Source organism: Maniola jurtina, chromosome 2, assembly GCF_905333055.1.
Source record: "Maniola jurtina chromosome 2, ilManJurt1.1, whole genome shotgun sequence".
Lineage (NCBI taxonomy): Eukaryota > Metazoa > Arthropoda > Insecta > Lepidoptera > Nymphalidae > Maniola > Maniola jurtina.
In genome coordinates this window covers 6,145,695-6,161,793 of record NC_060030.1, presented here as the reverse complement: position 1 = coordinate 6,161,793, position 16,099 = coordinate 6,145,695, and the positions used below count along the sequence as shown (strand labels likewise).

General features: G+C 33.6%; 1 protein-coding gene across 4 annotated transcripts in view; it reads left to right on the top strand.

Moving 5' to 3' along the window:
* Window positions 1-4,538: 4,538 nt before the first annotated feature.
* The window catches only part of LOC123873699 (adenylyl cyclase-associated protein 1), a 47,806-nt gene continuing 36,245 nt past the window's right edge, over window positions 4,539-16,099 (top strand). Inside the window, exon 1 of one of the 4 annotated variants that reach the window (XM_045918706.1) lies at window positions 4,539-4,652. Coding sequence is in view for 1 of the 4 variants with exons in the window: in XM_045918687.1 (XP_045774643.1) it covers window positions 8,100-8,883 (784 nt within the window). In the remaining 3 variants the exon portion in view is untranslated. Of the gene's footprint in view, window positions 4,653-7,873; window positions 8,884-11,012; window positions 11,263-16,099 lie in introns of those variants that run through there. The other 3 variants (XM_045918687.1, XM_045918714.1, XM_045918724.1) reach the window with 3 other exon arrangements.

Here is a 16,099-nt window from a genome sequence, read left to right as displayed (position 1 = left end):
TTTACATACAATGTATAAAAATACACGTGAAATGGCGTTACAATATTTTTGAAAGCTGTGTATTACCAAGTATTTTAAGAAATGTAATAATTCACCTGTTTGTAATAACTATAATATGTATTTACACCCTTTGCAATAAATACCACATGAAGTTGGTATACAAAAATTCCGATGATTACTCAAAAAGTGTAAGTTACATAAAATGAAAAAGAGGCATAATATGTAGATTGCATTTAGGCGTGTCATAGTTAGTTAAGAGCGTGTTTGAAATATACCAGTAACAAAATAACAATAGGTATAAGTTTATGTGGCCCATACTTGTAATATATATCGGAAAGCTGGTCTAACGAACTGCTCTAGTTAAGCAGGAAATATTATGAAAAATGTATTGCAAAAAAAAAAATGTATTGCATAATTTAGATATTATATTAAATAGTCTTAGAAAATTTTTCATATGAAAAAATAATTTCACTTTTTGATTTCACGTGAAGAGCTAGCTAAAATTAAAACTGTGATAGATGTCCAAACTAAATAATTGTCAACAAAAACAATTACTAGTCAAAATTATTTTTAACTTTCGCGTTTTAAACGTGATTATTAAATTCCTTTGCCTATTTAAACCTTAGTAGTTTACCTTTGAGGTCTAAAAGTTTTTAATTTATATTGCTTAATAAGTAAGACGGCATCGTAACAGGTTTTCTTGAAAGCAGTGCACCGCTTTCACCATCTCTAGTCTTTTAATGAGCACAATATAAAAAAAAAATGATTTTCTTTTTTTATAAGTGGCTTTAAATCTAATCAGTGATGTTATTATATTTGAAACACAAGAGTATCATTTATTATAAGTAAAAATCATCCAGTTAGTTATCTACTTAAATATTTCATAATTTCTATCATCTACTACTAAATTATCGCACCACGTTTAGGAGTAATAGTAATTCCGTTTATCTAAGACTAAATAGATTTTAATTTTTTTAGTATACTTTTGGGTAGTTGTACGTTAGGTCAGTAATGTTGTTTATTTTGTTTTATGAATTAAATGTATAATGGGTTTTAATATGAGTATAAGCCATATTAAGCACCTAGGTTATTTTCTACGTTAGACTAAGTACTGAATAATAAATTGCGTTTATTTTGAAAATTACATAGGTAATAGTTCTAAAAAATTTATATTTTATATATCAATGTAATAATTATTTATTAATAATAATTATAATGATTCAAGGATTATTCTATCCTACATGATTGAAGTCATATTTGTAAAATATCCATTGAACCAAAGATCTCAAAACATTAGACAATGGAACAAAATAAAGACTTCCAGATAGCTTTCATTGTGACTAAAGGAATCCTCGTAATAATAATAATAATCACTTCGGGGTCACCAGTAAAGGAATCCTCCGTGCGTTGGTGATAAAGTAATTAAACGGCACGAGTTCCTTTGTAAAAATTAGTTTTAATTTTTCTCACAACAACATAAAATAAACAATGATAACAAAACAGTCTTGACGTATATAATCTGAGTGAAGGTTTTTTTCTTTTTTTCAAACTTTTATTTTTAAATAAGAATGTGTGTAACCTACAGTGACTATTAAGAAAAACATCTGTACCTCCTTATAATTTGGGATCATTAAAAGATGAATTTAAAATGAAACAAAATTAGTTCCAATATCTAATTAATGTAGAAGTGACAGTGGAGGCTTATTTAGCACTACAGACAACACTGTTAATGAACTTAGTGTTGATGAAGTTTGTGTGTTTCCACTTCTTTGTTTAAAAATAAAATATAGTTTATCAACTTTAGAAGCATGTGAAATAAGCATTTATAATATAGAATGAATAAGATAAAATATTAGATTATTTTAGAGGCGGTTTAAATTACATATTACATAGTTTACAGTCCAAAACAAGTAGTCCATTCTGAGCACAAAGCGTATGAGTGCGCTGTGTGCGTGTGAAGTGTGCGCAGGACGAAAACAGATCTTGTATCCTTGACTGAATATGCGCAGACCGCAACTATGTTGCAACTTCATAATATTGGACTCGAGTAGTCTAAATGTTGTAGTTTTCCTATCACTGTGCGACGTCTTTATGAATAAAGGGTTTGTACATCAGACGGTTATAGTTACGTTACAGATACCGTTAAACTTTGAACACCGATAAAAGCAATTTTTTTGTTAATTTTGGACAATACCTTTATTTAACTCAATAGTTATGAAGGTATAAATACTGATTGTGCCCAGTTATACCCACTTTATCTGGCAAGCCACTTTACTTTTTTTGGCGGTCAAAGTTTAAAGGTAACTGTAACGTTACGTATCACGCGGTGCGGTAGTGTTTGTTTTATTTTTTATAGTACTTTTGTTACACTACAAATCATATTTTAGCAATAGTTACACCAGAAAGCCTTCTTCACAAACATTTTTGGAAAAATATTAATTTGATGAATCTACACTAATTGTATTGCATAGAGAATTATTATTAAGCTATTTTTATTACATTATAATATAGAGTTTACTATATTGTGCACAAAATTTATTGATAACTTGTATTTTTAAATTACATATGTACAATAAGAAATAATAAACTGTGGTTGAAGTAATGGTTGATGTAAGTAATTGAAACTAAGAATGCATTACTATAATTATTTTGAGGCATCTGCCATACTTATTTGTAATAATTGTTATGTACAAGTTTCAAGTAATAAATAAAATTTAGGTATACTATCACCATCTAAGCATATAGTAATAATGGGCTTGGATGGGTTACTGAAAATAAAATTATGTTTTTTTTTTTCGATATCTTGCCTTTATATTCTATATTAAGAAAGGATATTTATAGTATGGGATAAATTATTTTTAGTAATACAAGTAAAATTACAAAAATTATTGTGTTAGATGGTTAGATAAAATGATGTATTTATTAAATTATTAGTTTGATTTCTTATAAAAATATTAAACCTGTAGTTATAATCGTGGGATATTTTTGTACGGAATTATCACATATTTGTTAGAAATCCAAAAAAAAACACTGTGCTTTAAATTTTAATGTTGTAGAATTATGTATTTATTGTACAGAAAAAATAATATAAATTTTACAGATTAAACTACAGATGCAAACAGCTAGCCTCTATAATAAGTAAATTTTGTGTGCCTTCAATGCAATATAACATTTTGCACTTTTTAAACTTAATTAAGAAAGCTGTACAACTATTTTCAATTGCCTTCACGAAAACTGAAATAAAAAATTTACGTATTGCTTTTTGTTTAATTTGACCTAGGTAGGAACCTATACCTATTTAACTTAATTTTCCTGTAGAATTTGCCTTGACATGAAGCTGACAAAATTAAGCCGGGTTCTCACTAAGCGAACTGTAGCCGGACAGATACTGAACGAGTTTTAGTGTGCGCATGAAACGAGCTTCGCTCGCGGCGTCCAGTGCCCACCTAGTCATTAAGCGAGCTGTATCTGTATCCAATCAGATACAGTAACGGTAATTAATGTGAGGACATGTACGCGATGTCCACATCAGTGTAACTGCTCAGAATAAGAAGTGTTTAAGCCATAGTCTACCACGCACGCGAGTGTAGTTTGGCATTGTTTACTTTATAGGCTTTTATCAGCACAAGGCATTTGCCAGTCACTCGTGATGAATTTAATCGACTATACATTCGCTCGTTAATGAAATAAATGCTCGACAATATTAATTGTAGGTTGGCAACAAGACGGCATTGGCTCGTGACGTCCACAAGCGCACTGCGAACGCCTTTTTTTTTCGCGCAAAAATCGACAGTTGTAGATGTCAGCTCGCTGCAAACTGCTCGTATTGCGCTTGTGGCAGGCTCACAAACCACGTACTCACTGATTTTGGTTACAATAACATGTACGCGGTCATAGTCTGCTCGATGTGAGTGCAGCGCGTACCACCTGTGGCAGGTCGCAGATGTGTTACGGTTACAGCTCTCTAATGAGTGCCCGGCTTTAGTGTGGCTCTGGGCATCAAGTTGTAAGCAAAAAGGGGTACATAGTGTTACAAAAGAAAAAGGATAGGCCTGGAGGCCTGTCTTTAGTCTGAGATTGTTTACAAGAGAATTAGCGAGATTGAGAGTAAATATTTCGATTAAATAAATAGTTATCATCATGATCACATTCAGCTTTCATGCTAATATAAAAATGGAAAATTATGATAATTGACTACAATAAAATGTAGTCGAATTTATATTCTGTGGGTTTATTTTATAATTCACATCACTAGTTTATTTGAGACTTCGTCTGTGTTGGTGTTAGCTGGCAGGCGTGCTCTGCCTTTTTGGAGTGTTTTTTTTTGTTAAAACTGACTGGAAAGCGCTCTAAGGGGGTGCCGTGCGTGTGTCGGTGAGCGCCGGCACAGACGGGGTGCATACTTGTATAGTTTCCCTAACTTGTTATAACTTGTAACTATTATACAAATAACTACAAACTTGACATTGGCTAATCTTTGTAAAGCCAGGCGAGAGAGCAAAAAAAAAAGAGCTAGTTTGACAATTGAGTTGAAAAGACATTTGACAAGTAAAAGTAACCTATTGAATCTTAAATAAAAGACTGATTTTATATTATTTTATACTGAAATAGTGAATTTAATTGCAGTTGCTGATTTATTCGTCAACCAAGCCGTAAGTAAATTACTGTTTGTTTTAGCGTCTTTAAATTGGCAGTCGTAATATTCCCTTTGCAAAGTAGTTTGTTTTCAGCTACAATATCACCAATTTATAGATGAAAAAATTAAGTTTTCTGCTTTCAAATCGATAGATAAATTCTAAAAATTGGATAAATCTCGTTGCTAATGTTTTTTAAGTAATATGTGTGTGAAATAGTTTGTTACCTTTTGCCACTACATTGCTATTCTAACGGTAATTTTTATTACGTACTTATAACCTTAAACCCAACTTAAAATTTAAAGAAAAGTATATCTTCTACGTATTTACGCCTTTCCGAATGTATTTCACTGATTAGATATTAGAGAATTCCGCCGCGGTTTGGAACTCTATTCCGTCAAAGTCAGACTGTTTAGTGACTTAGCGTACCTTAGAATCGTCGTCGTTCATGGGCCAAAAATATTTGGCATGGATTGAAGACGGAAATTTATCTATAAACTCAGTGTATGCACCTTCACAGATCCAATCCAAACATGGACTTTATAGCGTTGGTGCCATGTCGCTGCAGATGCTGTTGGTGTTGGAGCACTTTTACCTCTGATGAATTTTGTTAAAGATTTGTGAAAATGTGGTTTATATAGTAAGCAAAACTGGTACTAATGAAAGAGGAAACAAGTTCTATCAATATTATTGTTAATGTATTATTATTGATAAGAACAAGTGGTAGAGTTTGTGATTTGGATTTATTTCCATAAATGGAGTTTCATGAAACCTATAAAACTCAAGGAATAATGAATATACTTTTATTGAACACCACAAAATTAATACAGAAAAGCACATACAAAGCAAAACAAAATATAGGCAGGTACCTTAGGTACAATTTGGCAGCATTATCTTATTATTACATGTTTTGTGGGCGGTTTATAACAAATTAAATAAAATAAAACTTAGGTTTGGTGTATGACTATCAATGACTAAAAAAAATTGAAGTTTTATTAATGTGATGAAATGTGGATGCTCTGAATGTACTTACAATCTATTTTTGAATTTATTCTTTACTCCTCTTCAAAATAGATGTTGGAAGAGGGTGCTTCATGCATTATGTTATCTTGTGTTTAGTACTTACATCATTTTGTAAATAAAAATTAAGAAAGTTAAAAATTAGACCATTGCTGCACTTATGTTCATTTTCAGTCCACATATTTTGTTTTTATTGTTTTGAAATATATGAAACAATTAAGAAATGTTGTACTTGCTACTTGTTCTTCATTTTTGTATTTTTAACGTAGGTAACTTTTCACACATTATTGCTTAAGTTCTAACACCAGGTAAGATATTTTTTGCTGGTCATTTGCTTGAGAATCGAAAGACGCGTTGTTACGGCGGTCAGGATTTTTACCTTTTTTTTTTTAAATACCTTCTGCACTAGGAAATACCTGTATTGCACCTGTATTTAACCCAGCACTACTCTATATCACAACCGAATTGTTGGTCAATTTTTATATAATTAGCATGTGTACGTTTTTATGCCATTATTATCTGATCCTCTTATCATTTTATTTAACATATTCTTTAAAAGGCCATAACTCCAAATCACAACCGATTATTGATTAATCTTTATACAATTCACATGAGTAAAACAGGAGTACAACTAGTATAATATACTTTCTGTACAATCACCAGCTATATCCATATCATATTATTTTTAACCCCCAACCCAAAAAGAGGGGTGTTATAAGTTTGACGTGTGTATCTGTGTGTTTGTGTATCTGTCTGTGGTATCATAGCCTCTAAACAAATGAACTGATTTTAATTTAGTTTTTTTTTGTTTGAAAGGTGGCTTGATCGAGGGTGTATCTGTATATGTATATGTATAATCCAAGAAAATTGTTTCAGCCGTTTGAAAGTTATTTACTTTTTAGAGAGTTTTGCATTGGGGGTTTTTAAATTTTGAATTTATTAATTATTAGTTGCAATCACTCGTCTTTCAGGCACCATAAATACGTAAAGCAATCAGGAGCTAAAACACAGGCATATAGGCAGGCAGACTAACATATTTTGCTTCAGATAATGCTCTCTATCCTTTGAATCCAATATCCGTGATCGTAAGTTGTCTACTCATAACTTTCAAATCAAATATAATTTTCACTGACCTATAAATGCAAGTACTTGTAGGTACAATTTTACTTTGTTGTTTATTGTCGGACATAGATAAATCGATATTTGGCCAAGTTTTAAATCTAGAACTATAAAAATAGAATATTATAAGCTAATACGTAGTACGTTTGTGTGGAGAAGTGTGAGCAGTATGTTCAAATATTCGTAATTAGTAAGTAAATATCTTATAAGTAACTTTCGTGTTTGATAAGTTATACGCTCATGTCTAAATTCTGTAATTTTGTTAAAAAAAACTGGCCAAGTGCGAATCAGACTCGCGGTCTGAGGGTCCCGTACGCAGGTATTTTTTTTTGACATATTGCACAATAGATCATAACTATTATACCTACATAAAAATAAATAAAAATCTGTTTTAGAATGTACAGGTAAAGCTCTTTCGTATGATACCCCACTTGGTATAGATACCACTTGGTTTCGCTTTAAAAATTGAAACACATTTCAATTTTTTTTCTTGTGTTGTAACCACAAATTCACAAAAGATTTTCTTGTCAGACACGACCGACGGACAGACAGACAAAAACGTGATCCTATAAGGGTTCCGTTTATCCTTTTGATGTACGGAATCCTAATAGAATCAACACAAGTTCAACAGAATAAATTATTCAGGAGGAAATTGTTTTCCCGCTAGTTTCCACGCAGGCGCGTCACTCTTGCATCCAGACTGCCGTGCTCGCAGACGGTCGAACGTCGAACCACGTATATATACGCTTACGAACGAGTATACCTTTTTCAAAATTTCAAAGAATATATACTTCTTTGAAATTTTGAAAAACGTGTACTATTCTTCAGGCTCTCTTTTCTTACATTATAATTTAAAAATAAAATACTATTACGAAGTATACTCTGAATCTGAATATTAGTCTCTTTTGACTAACTAGCTACGAGTAGGTACTTCACAGAAAATGTTCCTTGTGAAAAGTACACATAGCGCTTGTGTGCAGAGCTTTGTGGGCTCTTTAAAAGCCGAGAGAGTAATGAGCACGGGTGGCTGGTGGCAGGATGCGCCAGGCAGCGGCGCATCCGCCCTGCGTCAGTGCCGCCAGTCGCCCGCCGCCGTGCGCCCGGCCGGCCGCCGACCTCACCACGACGCTTACATCGCACAACACTTTGTTATGCTGTACACGCAATTATCACACGGAAATGATATATTAACGTTACACAACTCGTTAAATGTTGCCAACGACTGAAACAATAATATAGTTTTCATATTTAACGTTAAAATTCATTAAAGTTTATCGTATGTTTCCAGTTAAACAAATTATATTTTACACTTTTGTCGTTTAAATTATGTTCAAAAGTTGCTGTGCACGGCCGAGCAAAAAAATTAACAAAAGTAAATCCAAATCTGAAATCATGGAGTCTCCAAAGGAGAATGTGCAATGTAAAGAAAATTTGGAAACCAATAAAGATTCCGAGTCTGAAAAAAAGTATGCCCCAGAGAGCTCGAGTGATTCATCCAAGGAATGTGTGAACCTGGATGATGTTGAAGTAAAAGTTGATAGTAATCTCGTGAGTGATAACATTCCCACTGTGCAGCAGGAAGTAGATGAACTTGTGGACGAGGATAATGGCAGCAACGATGAAAAGGAAGACGAGGATACGGATGATGTTTTTATAAGGCCAGAATATGCAAAAAAGAGATACTCAGTGGACTACAAAAAAATTCGTTCCGAATTCAAGAGATATTCCGTTGATTGTGGCTATAGAAATGTTGCAACTTTGGAAGATCTCGCTAATTTGGAACAGGAATTGGCTCGAACAAATATAGATGTACGTTTAGGTAGACGTAAATCTACTGGCATATTGAAATCTACGTCAGACAGTGGGGATATCGGTGAAAGGATACCAAAAACGAAGCACGAATCGTGTTCGGACGATGACGATGTATTTGAAAAAAATGCAGCTGTAAATGATAACGAAGGACCTAGAGAACCCCCGGCCACACCAGTAGGCCGTGACGAGTTGGCTTTACGAAGGCACCGGTTCTTTTCCGATCTCGTATGTGCAGCCAGAGCGGCGGTCGAACATCGCGTACGCTTTGATCCTCTGGGACCTGTTGTTGCTGACTCAGGTACCGTACAGTAATCGAATATAGCATTATAATATCTACTTATGCTTGTCGAGTAACCAATTTCCCATCGATAACATCTCAGGCTCTGTTTGAGTTTTTTCAATACTACTACTACTGTAATTCCATTTCCCAAGGGTATTAAATGGTTGCTATAAATGGTAAAATGGTTGGTATAAACAAAAGCCAACATCAATTTGCATACATTTTCCATATTTCTAACTTCAAAAATGACGAACTGCCATACAAAAAGAAAAATCCAGTCTGTAGATTTGTGATCTCTCCCTTCTGCATAGCAAAATTTCAGTTTGAGGGTCCGGCCGGCGAAAATCAATGCGGTTGGCTGATGCCCAAGCGAGTGCTTTGCTCTCAATTCGGGAATCCAGCTCCGTTTCAACCAAAATACCTAGTACATAAAATTGTATACTGTTAAAATTGTAAACGGTAGCTATGTAAACAGTTTATAACGTGGTTAAAGAGATATTATTCTTTTTTGAAACATAAAATAACACTAACTTGTATGTTTACGACAAAAAACCCATTCAGTGGAAATCCGCGCTGTTCATGGAATGAAAGGTCTTTTTAAGGGCATATAAGCACCTAGAGTGGAATATAGGCAATAAAAGCGATTCATTACAAGCGTGAAAATTTTACTTTCCTGCGAATGGTTTATATGTCAACTAAAATGACTTATCAATTCAAGGACATGAATTTCAGAGTTGTAATAGCACCATTATCTTAGTTTATATAATATTGCACCATAACACAAGATACCAGAGATTAGGTACAGCGGCTATATAAAAAGTAGCATATAGTATATTTTTAGCGAAAATAGGACGCGGTTGAATTGTTTCTAAAAATATCGCAACTAAATATAGGTACTCCGGTTCAACGATATTTTTCTCGAAATGTTAGAATACAAGTTTTTATTAGTTTCACAACTTTTTGAGGTTGAAAGTTGTCGGTGTAGCGTAACAATTAGGTCTCAACGATTATGAGAAACTGTATTCATTAACGAAATAACATCTCTAGCTGGATAGTATTTTCGCTTTACACCTACGAGTAGTAGGTACCTACTCGATTAGGCGGAACCGCTGCATGTAGCGGAATACGCCTCGTTATTAGTACCAAAGCTGTTAATGCAGTTTCTATGTTCTTACATTAGGTAGGTGCATTATCTAAGTAAGAAATAACCCGGTTGAGTTTGTTGTGGACTCTTCTCAGACCTAGGCGCGTTTGGAACCTTCGTAGCTTTACTTTTAAGTTTATGTAATGCTTTGAGTATAATGCTTCTAAGTTTTTTTAGTTCTTATTGTTTTCTTACAATAAGTATAGTCTTTATGGGCATTAATTAGGCTTTACAAATACTTGATCCCTCAAAAGAAACTTTGTTTCCATATCTTCTTTTTGAGTATTCAACTTTTCAATCATTTCTAATGATTTTGCAAGGTCTTGTATTTGTTGCCGCAGACGCATTATTTTTGTATTTAATGTGTACTCCATAAATTTATACTTTCCATGTTGCTCATCTAACTGCCTTTAGTACCTTTTCGACGCCTTCAAAATTTTCTGGCAGGTTCATAAACTCATCTACATCAATGTCAACAAAAACGGCTTCTGGTATTAGAATTTTCAGCTCCGTCGCCTTCCATTGCAGGATTGTGATGGTTAATATGTAGTTATTATTATTTCTGGTCTTGTTATAATTGTAAATAATGATTTGGAAATAAATCATTAAACATGAGAAGGTATCATCCACTTTATTATGTTTACCTAACTTTACTGCCATAGCAACAAATAATGAACAGCGGCGTTTACTGCATGCCGCTGTCCATTATTTGTTGCTATGGCACCTACTTCTATGCTGGTTACATTTTTGTGCTGGACACAGCGATATAGTTAAATGTGTGATGGATGCATACGTAGAAATCATTATTTGCATTATAATAATGTATACAAATTTTTCTGCACTTGTAGATATTTCAACATCTGTTTGGCTCATAATGTCATTGCCGTCGCTTGTAATAGTTATTCGATCATCCTTGTTGACCTACGTCACCACAATAAGTGACTCATTATTATCGATGTACCAAAACGGGCGAGGTGAGTACGGAATTGTGGTGTCGGCCTTTGCCAGTGGAGTTTCTAAAGAACGGGTGCCCGGCGAAACGGCCGGTTGATCTGAATCACTGCAATCCGTCCACGACTTGCTGCCTGCTGGAGTCAGTATCGAATATACTATTGGACGGACGACAGCGTACGCGCACGCCTACGGCTAAGTCCTATTTTATCAGTGCGTGAAAAAACTGTTAGTGTCTCTACGTTGTGTTTTAGTTTTGTGTAGTTGTTATTGTGGATCTTGGAAGGAATTTCCTGTGGTAGGTAAATGATATGATCTGTTTTGTTGACCACATTGCGCGCGAAATCCTCTGGCACTAAAACCATCAAGAAAACAGTACTTGTCAATCCCGTAAACTATATAATATTATAGGTTTTAATTTTATTCTGTAATCTGTCGATAAGTTATTGTTTTTTTTTAACTCATAAGGTCTATTTTGACAAATTCCAGCGTTTTCCCTAATTCGAGACGGGTGGAGCGATACCGCGCTGTTGCTGGTTATTCATCTCTGTCCTGTAATTCAACTAAGATTATTATTTTTATGATGATAGTGTCAATCCCGTAAACTATGTAATATTATAGGTTTTAATGTATTTTAATCTGTAATCTGTCGATAAGTTACTTAGCAACGTTGTTGTTTTTTTTTTTTTAATTTATGAGGTCTATTTTGACAAATTCCCGCGTTTCCCAAAATTCGAGACGGGTGGAGCGATACCGCGCTGTTGTTGCTGGTTATTCATCTCTGTCCTGTCATTCAACTGAGATTATTTCTATGATAATAATGTCCGATATGGTCCGATATGTGTTTTTATATCATGAATGAGTTATAGTTTTTAAAACTATATTATTTACTAGATATTGCCCGCAATTTCATCCGTGTTGATTTAGATTTTTTAGAAATCCCGTGAGACTTCAATTTTCTGGGATCTGGGAAAGTAGCCTATATCTGTGTCCTGGATGCAAACTATCAAAACTGTCCAAAATAAATGATGTCCGCGACTTCGTTTAGGGTTTTTAAAAAACCCGTGCATTCTTTGCTTATCCGGGATAAAAAGTGCCCCGTCCAAAAAGTCTAGACTGTTCCCGGAATGTGAGCTATCCCTGTTTACGAAACGTTAAAATATGTTAAAGGGGCCCTGAAAAGCTAGCAGACAGACACACTTTCGCATTTATAATATTAGTATGGATTAGCTAATGCTAATATTATTGTATACTCTACTTACTACTCGTAACGAATGGAAAATATGTTCTCTGTAGATAGATACGTTAAAAACGAACGTTAGATACGAAGCTTGTAGCGAGAAAATTTGTATAACCAGTATTTATGAGTCATTCAAGATGTGAGTAATCTTTATTTTACCTAATCATCAACATTGTCATCTTTTATATATTCTAAACGTGCAATTTCTATACTTAATATGCAGGTATATAGGTACCTAATACCTATATTTGATTCGACATAATTAACAGGCACAAAATATGATACAGTATATTTTTTTCATATTTGAGCGTCCTGCTTACAGTTTTTAAAGCGCCAAATACGTCCTAATCATTGATAACCTAAATATGCATCATCCATAATAGGCATATTCTGTCATTCTAGCTCGATTTATTACTATTCTTAAAAGTTCACAGCCTCCAGAATAATTTATATCTAACGAATGAATTTACGTTACATGACTGTTTTTGTGATAGAGATCTGTCAAAATAACAATTTGAACCAATAGATAAAATTTATCTGGATTCTGGCGGTTGTGAAACAGGCGCCAATTATAATAATTTCTTATAAAAATAATAATGAATGTTATTTCACTTATTCCGTTACGTCTCAAAGAATTTGACATTTGCTTACATTTTAACGAGCATCTACTAATTAGAGTCGTTGATAAGATCCGGGTTTATTAGACCTAGGAACTTAAATAATGATTTTTGAATGCAGTTTTAATTAAGTTGTTAATTAAGATTTTTTTGTATTAAATCTTCTGATCCTAACTCCTGCTATTATAACTATATGCTAATTTGTATTCTCATGTTATATTTTTACAGTTTTACTGTTATTCAGTAATCATTATCTATTAGACACCGTCTTGGTGTTATTCTTTCAGCCAATACTTATTCATTATCTTCATCCTTATTTTTTGAGATTCTCTTGCCAATATTTAAATCTATGTAGGAAATTTATGCGTAGAGTCAACGGCAAAATATTCTGTGACCTGGCTGGCAGTTATCCCAATTAGTATAGTAACAAAATAAACTTGGCATAGGTAATACTAAAATAAATCATATTTTGAAACATTGAAATATTAAAATTGGGGTGCATTGTTCTTCTTCTTCTCTATTTAAGTTTTCCTCATTGCTGAGAATCGTGGTCCCTTTCCATTAATCACAAAATGGTAAGAGTTCTCTTGGGAGAATCTCGCGTTGGGTTCCCAGATCTTCTACACACAACACGACTTGGAAGCTTGAGATTTCGAGTCTTAGATTTTACAACTATTATTATTAGAACCTTCTGATAACAGGGCTTAAGGTCCTCTCCGAAGCACGGAGAAAAGGAACGGCCTGGACTTCCAAAGTCGGTCTCCATCCAGTTACCGGCCGGTTTGGGTAAACTTGATCGATAACAATCACAATCAATTTATACTAAGCGTTGTCACAACTATAGGCCACCATATAACGACTAGTTTGGCAATTATGGCGGAAAAGGAGGGAACTGATGAACTAACATACACGTAATATACAGACTTCTGAATTCATAATTTCCTTTCCTTAGTCATGACTCATGCAGTCAAACTTGTACTTTACCAGGGTCTGCATAGTTGAAATGCGAATGCAATGTTCGCTGGCAAGTAATATGACATCGTTGAATCCCGCTGGTATCGTTGTTTGGGACGACAATTTAATATGCATGTAGGTAGAGCGCGTTAGAATTAAAACACGCTGACTGTGTAGTCATTTTTGAAAGGATTTAAAATTAAGATTCAAAGCACAAAACATTTCAGGACTCAACATTTTCCAAATTCAACATTTTAGGAATTCAACATTTTGGGCCTGAAGAATTTGTTTCTTCCTGAGCTTCCATCAGTGTTGAGATCACTACGTGGTCTTTACTCAGCGAAAGATTTCAATTCTTTAATTTAAAATATAAAATCTAGATTGTCTTTTATAAGATTAATTAAGAGAACATAAAACCCTCTCGAGGCAGGTAATTAACTAGTAGCACAGGCACTTAGCGGTTATACCTAGTTCGTATAACGGTGGTACAACTGAGCGGCCAAGGTCGGGCTCCAAATGAAAATGCCAAAGGATAAAATAATACGTTATAGGTATAATTGTTTGTATGGTCTACCTAATTATAATGATAGTTTAGTGATGTCTAAAATAGTGCCGTAGAGTAGGTATTATTTAATAATGGTATTAAATGTATAAAAGCTATCATGCAAATTGTAGATTATGATAAGTTGACAAAGATAATAAATAATAATAATAATAATAAAATTATCACCATCACCTTACTAACAAAAATTGTTAATAAAAAAATTGTAAAAAAACTATAAATAAGTAAGTACCTATATAATATCTAAACTAATATTGTAAATTGGAAAGATTTGTTTGTTTGTTGATACATTTTAAAACTACTGAACCGACTTTAATAATTCTTTCGCCATTAGAAATGTACTTTATCCAGAATTACCTAATACATCGTCTAGGTATAGCTTACCTGAATTATATTTACTGGAGAAATATTTTAAAGCTTTGAGAGCTTCTGGCATGTTTAATTCAGGGTCGATTTATACTAGAGCGAATCGAAAGGAATTTCTATTTAACACAGCATATTGACCTCTATCTGCACATGTAAAGCACCGACTTCAAACGAAAAATAAATAAAAAAAACATCTCGCGAATTTTTTACCTGGGCAAGAAGTTTGTGTTTTACGTAATGGACATATTATAACGTCAGTGAAGTTCTAACAGTGCGTAAGTCATTTTTGACGGGTTTTAACATTTGCCATTCGATGAAGATAGTTCACCCCCCCGCTTTCATTCCACCAATCAGAATCATATTCGTTCATCTTTTATTTCGTTAATAACATCATTTTAAATCCTTATTCTTCAAAATATTATACATCAATGGTTATTAACGAATATTTTATACAGGTTTATTACTCTCCTGTAACTTTTTTGACTTAGGTACGCACTATTACTATTAGAACTTTACTGACGATTCAATAATATGCTGTGTTAAATTTGAGAAATTCGCTTCGATTCGCTGCTAGTATAAATTGAACCCTTACACTAAAATGCAAATTCGTATCGATTTGTAGGACATCATTACCTTAGTGACGAATGACGACTGTCAATGTACGTATATCCGGTCCAAAATGGCCGCTTTTGATATCGGCGTGCGCGCAGTTCGAGCGTGATACTATCATATCGTCAACCTTTTAATATTTTTGTTTGTATTCCTTTTAAGGATATTCGTTACCACATTGCAAACAACCACCATACAACTAAGAATACATATAGATATACCTAATGCGCCCTAACTAAGAATAGGAAATCGTGTCCGCCATACTACCTAGGGACTTATTGTGACGACCTAACTAGAAATAATATATTCTAATACAATATATTTTTAATAGTCCATTGAAAGTATACTAAAAATATTGAATCAAAATATATTTGTAGTTAGGATGTCACAATATGACGGGCACGATTTCCCAGCAGATGTTTCCGATGCAACTTAAGAGGGCTCTCTCCGTCACTCGTTTCATACAAACGTAGTTCCAATTTCATTTGAATATTAAGCAACCAAAGTCTATGAAATTTTGCAGACATATTCTAGAAACTAATATCTATGTCTGTGGTTTTCCAGATTTCTGTTAAAATATTCGGTTTCAAAGTTACGCGGTCTTTAAAATTTTCATACAAATCTTTGAACACCTGTAATTTTAAAACTACATATTTTTAGAAAAATCTAAAACACCACAGACAAATGAAATTGGAACTACGATTGTATGAAACGAGTGACGAGAGAGCCCTGTTAATCGTATTATGTAGTCAGTGCACGCATGCTTCTAAACAAGTAGTTTATGTATGTAT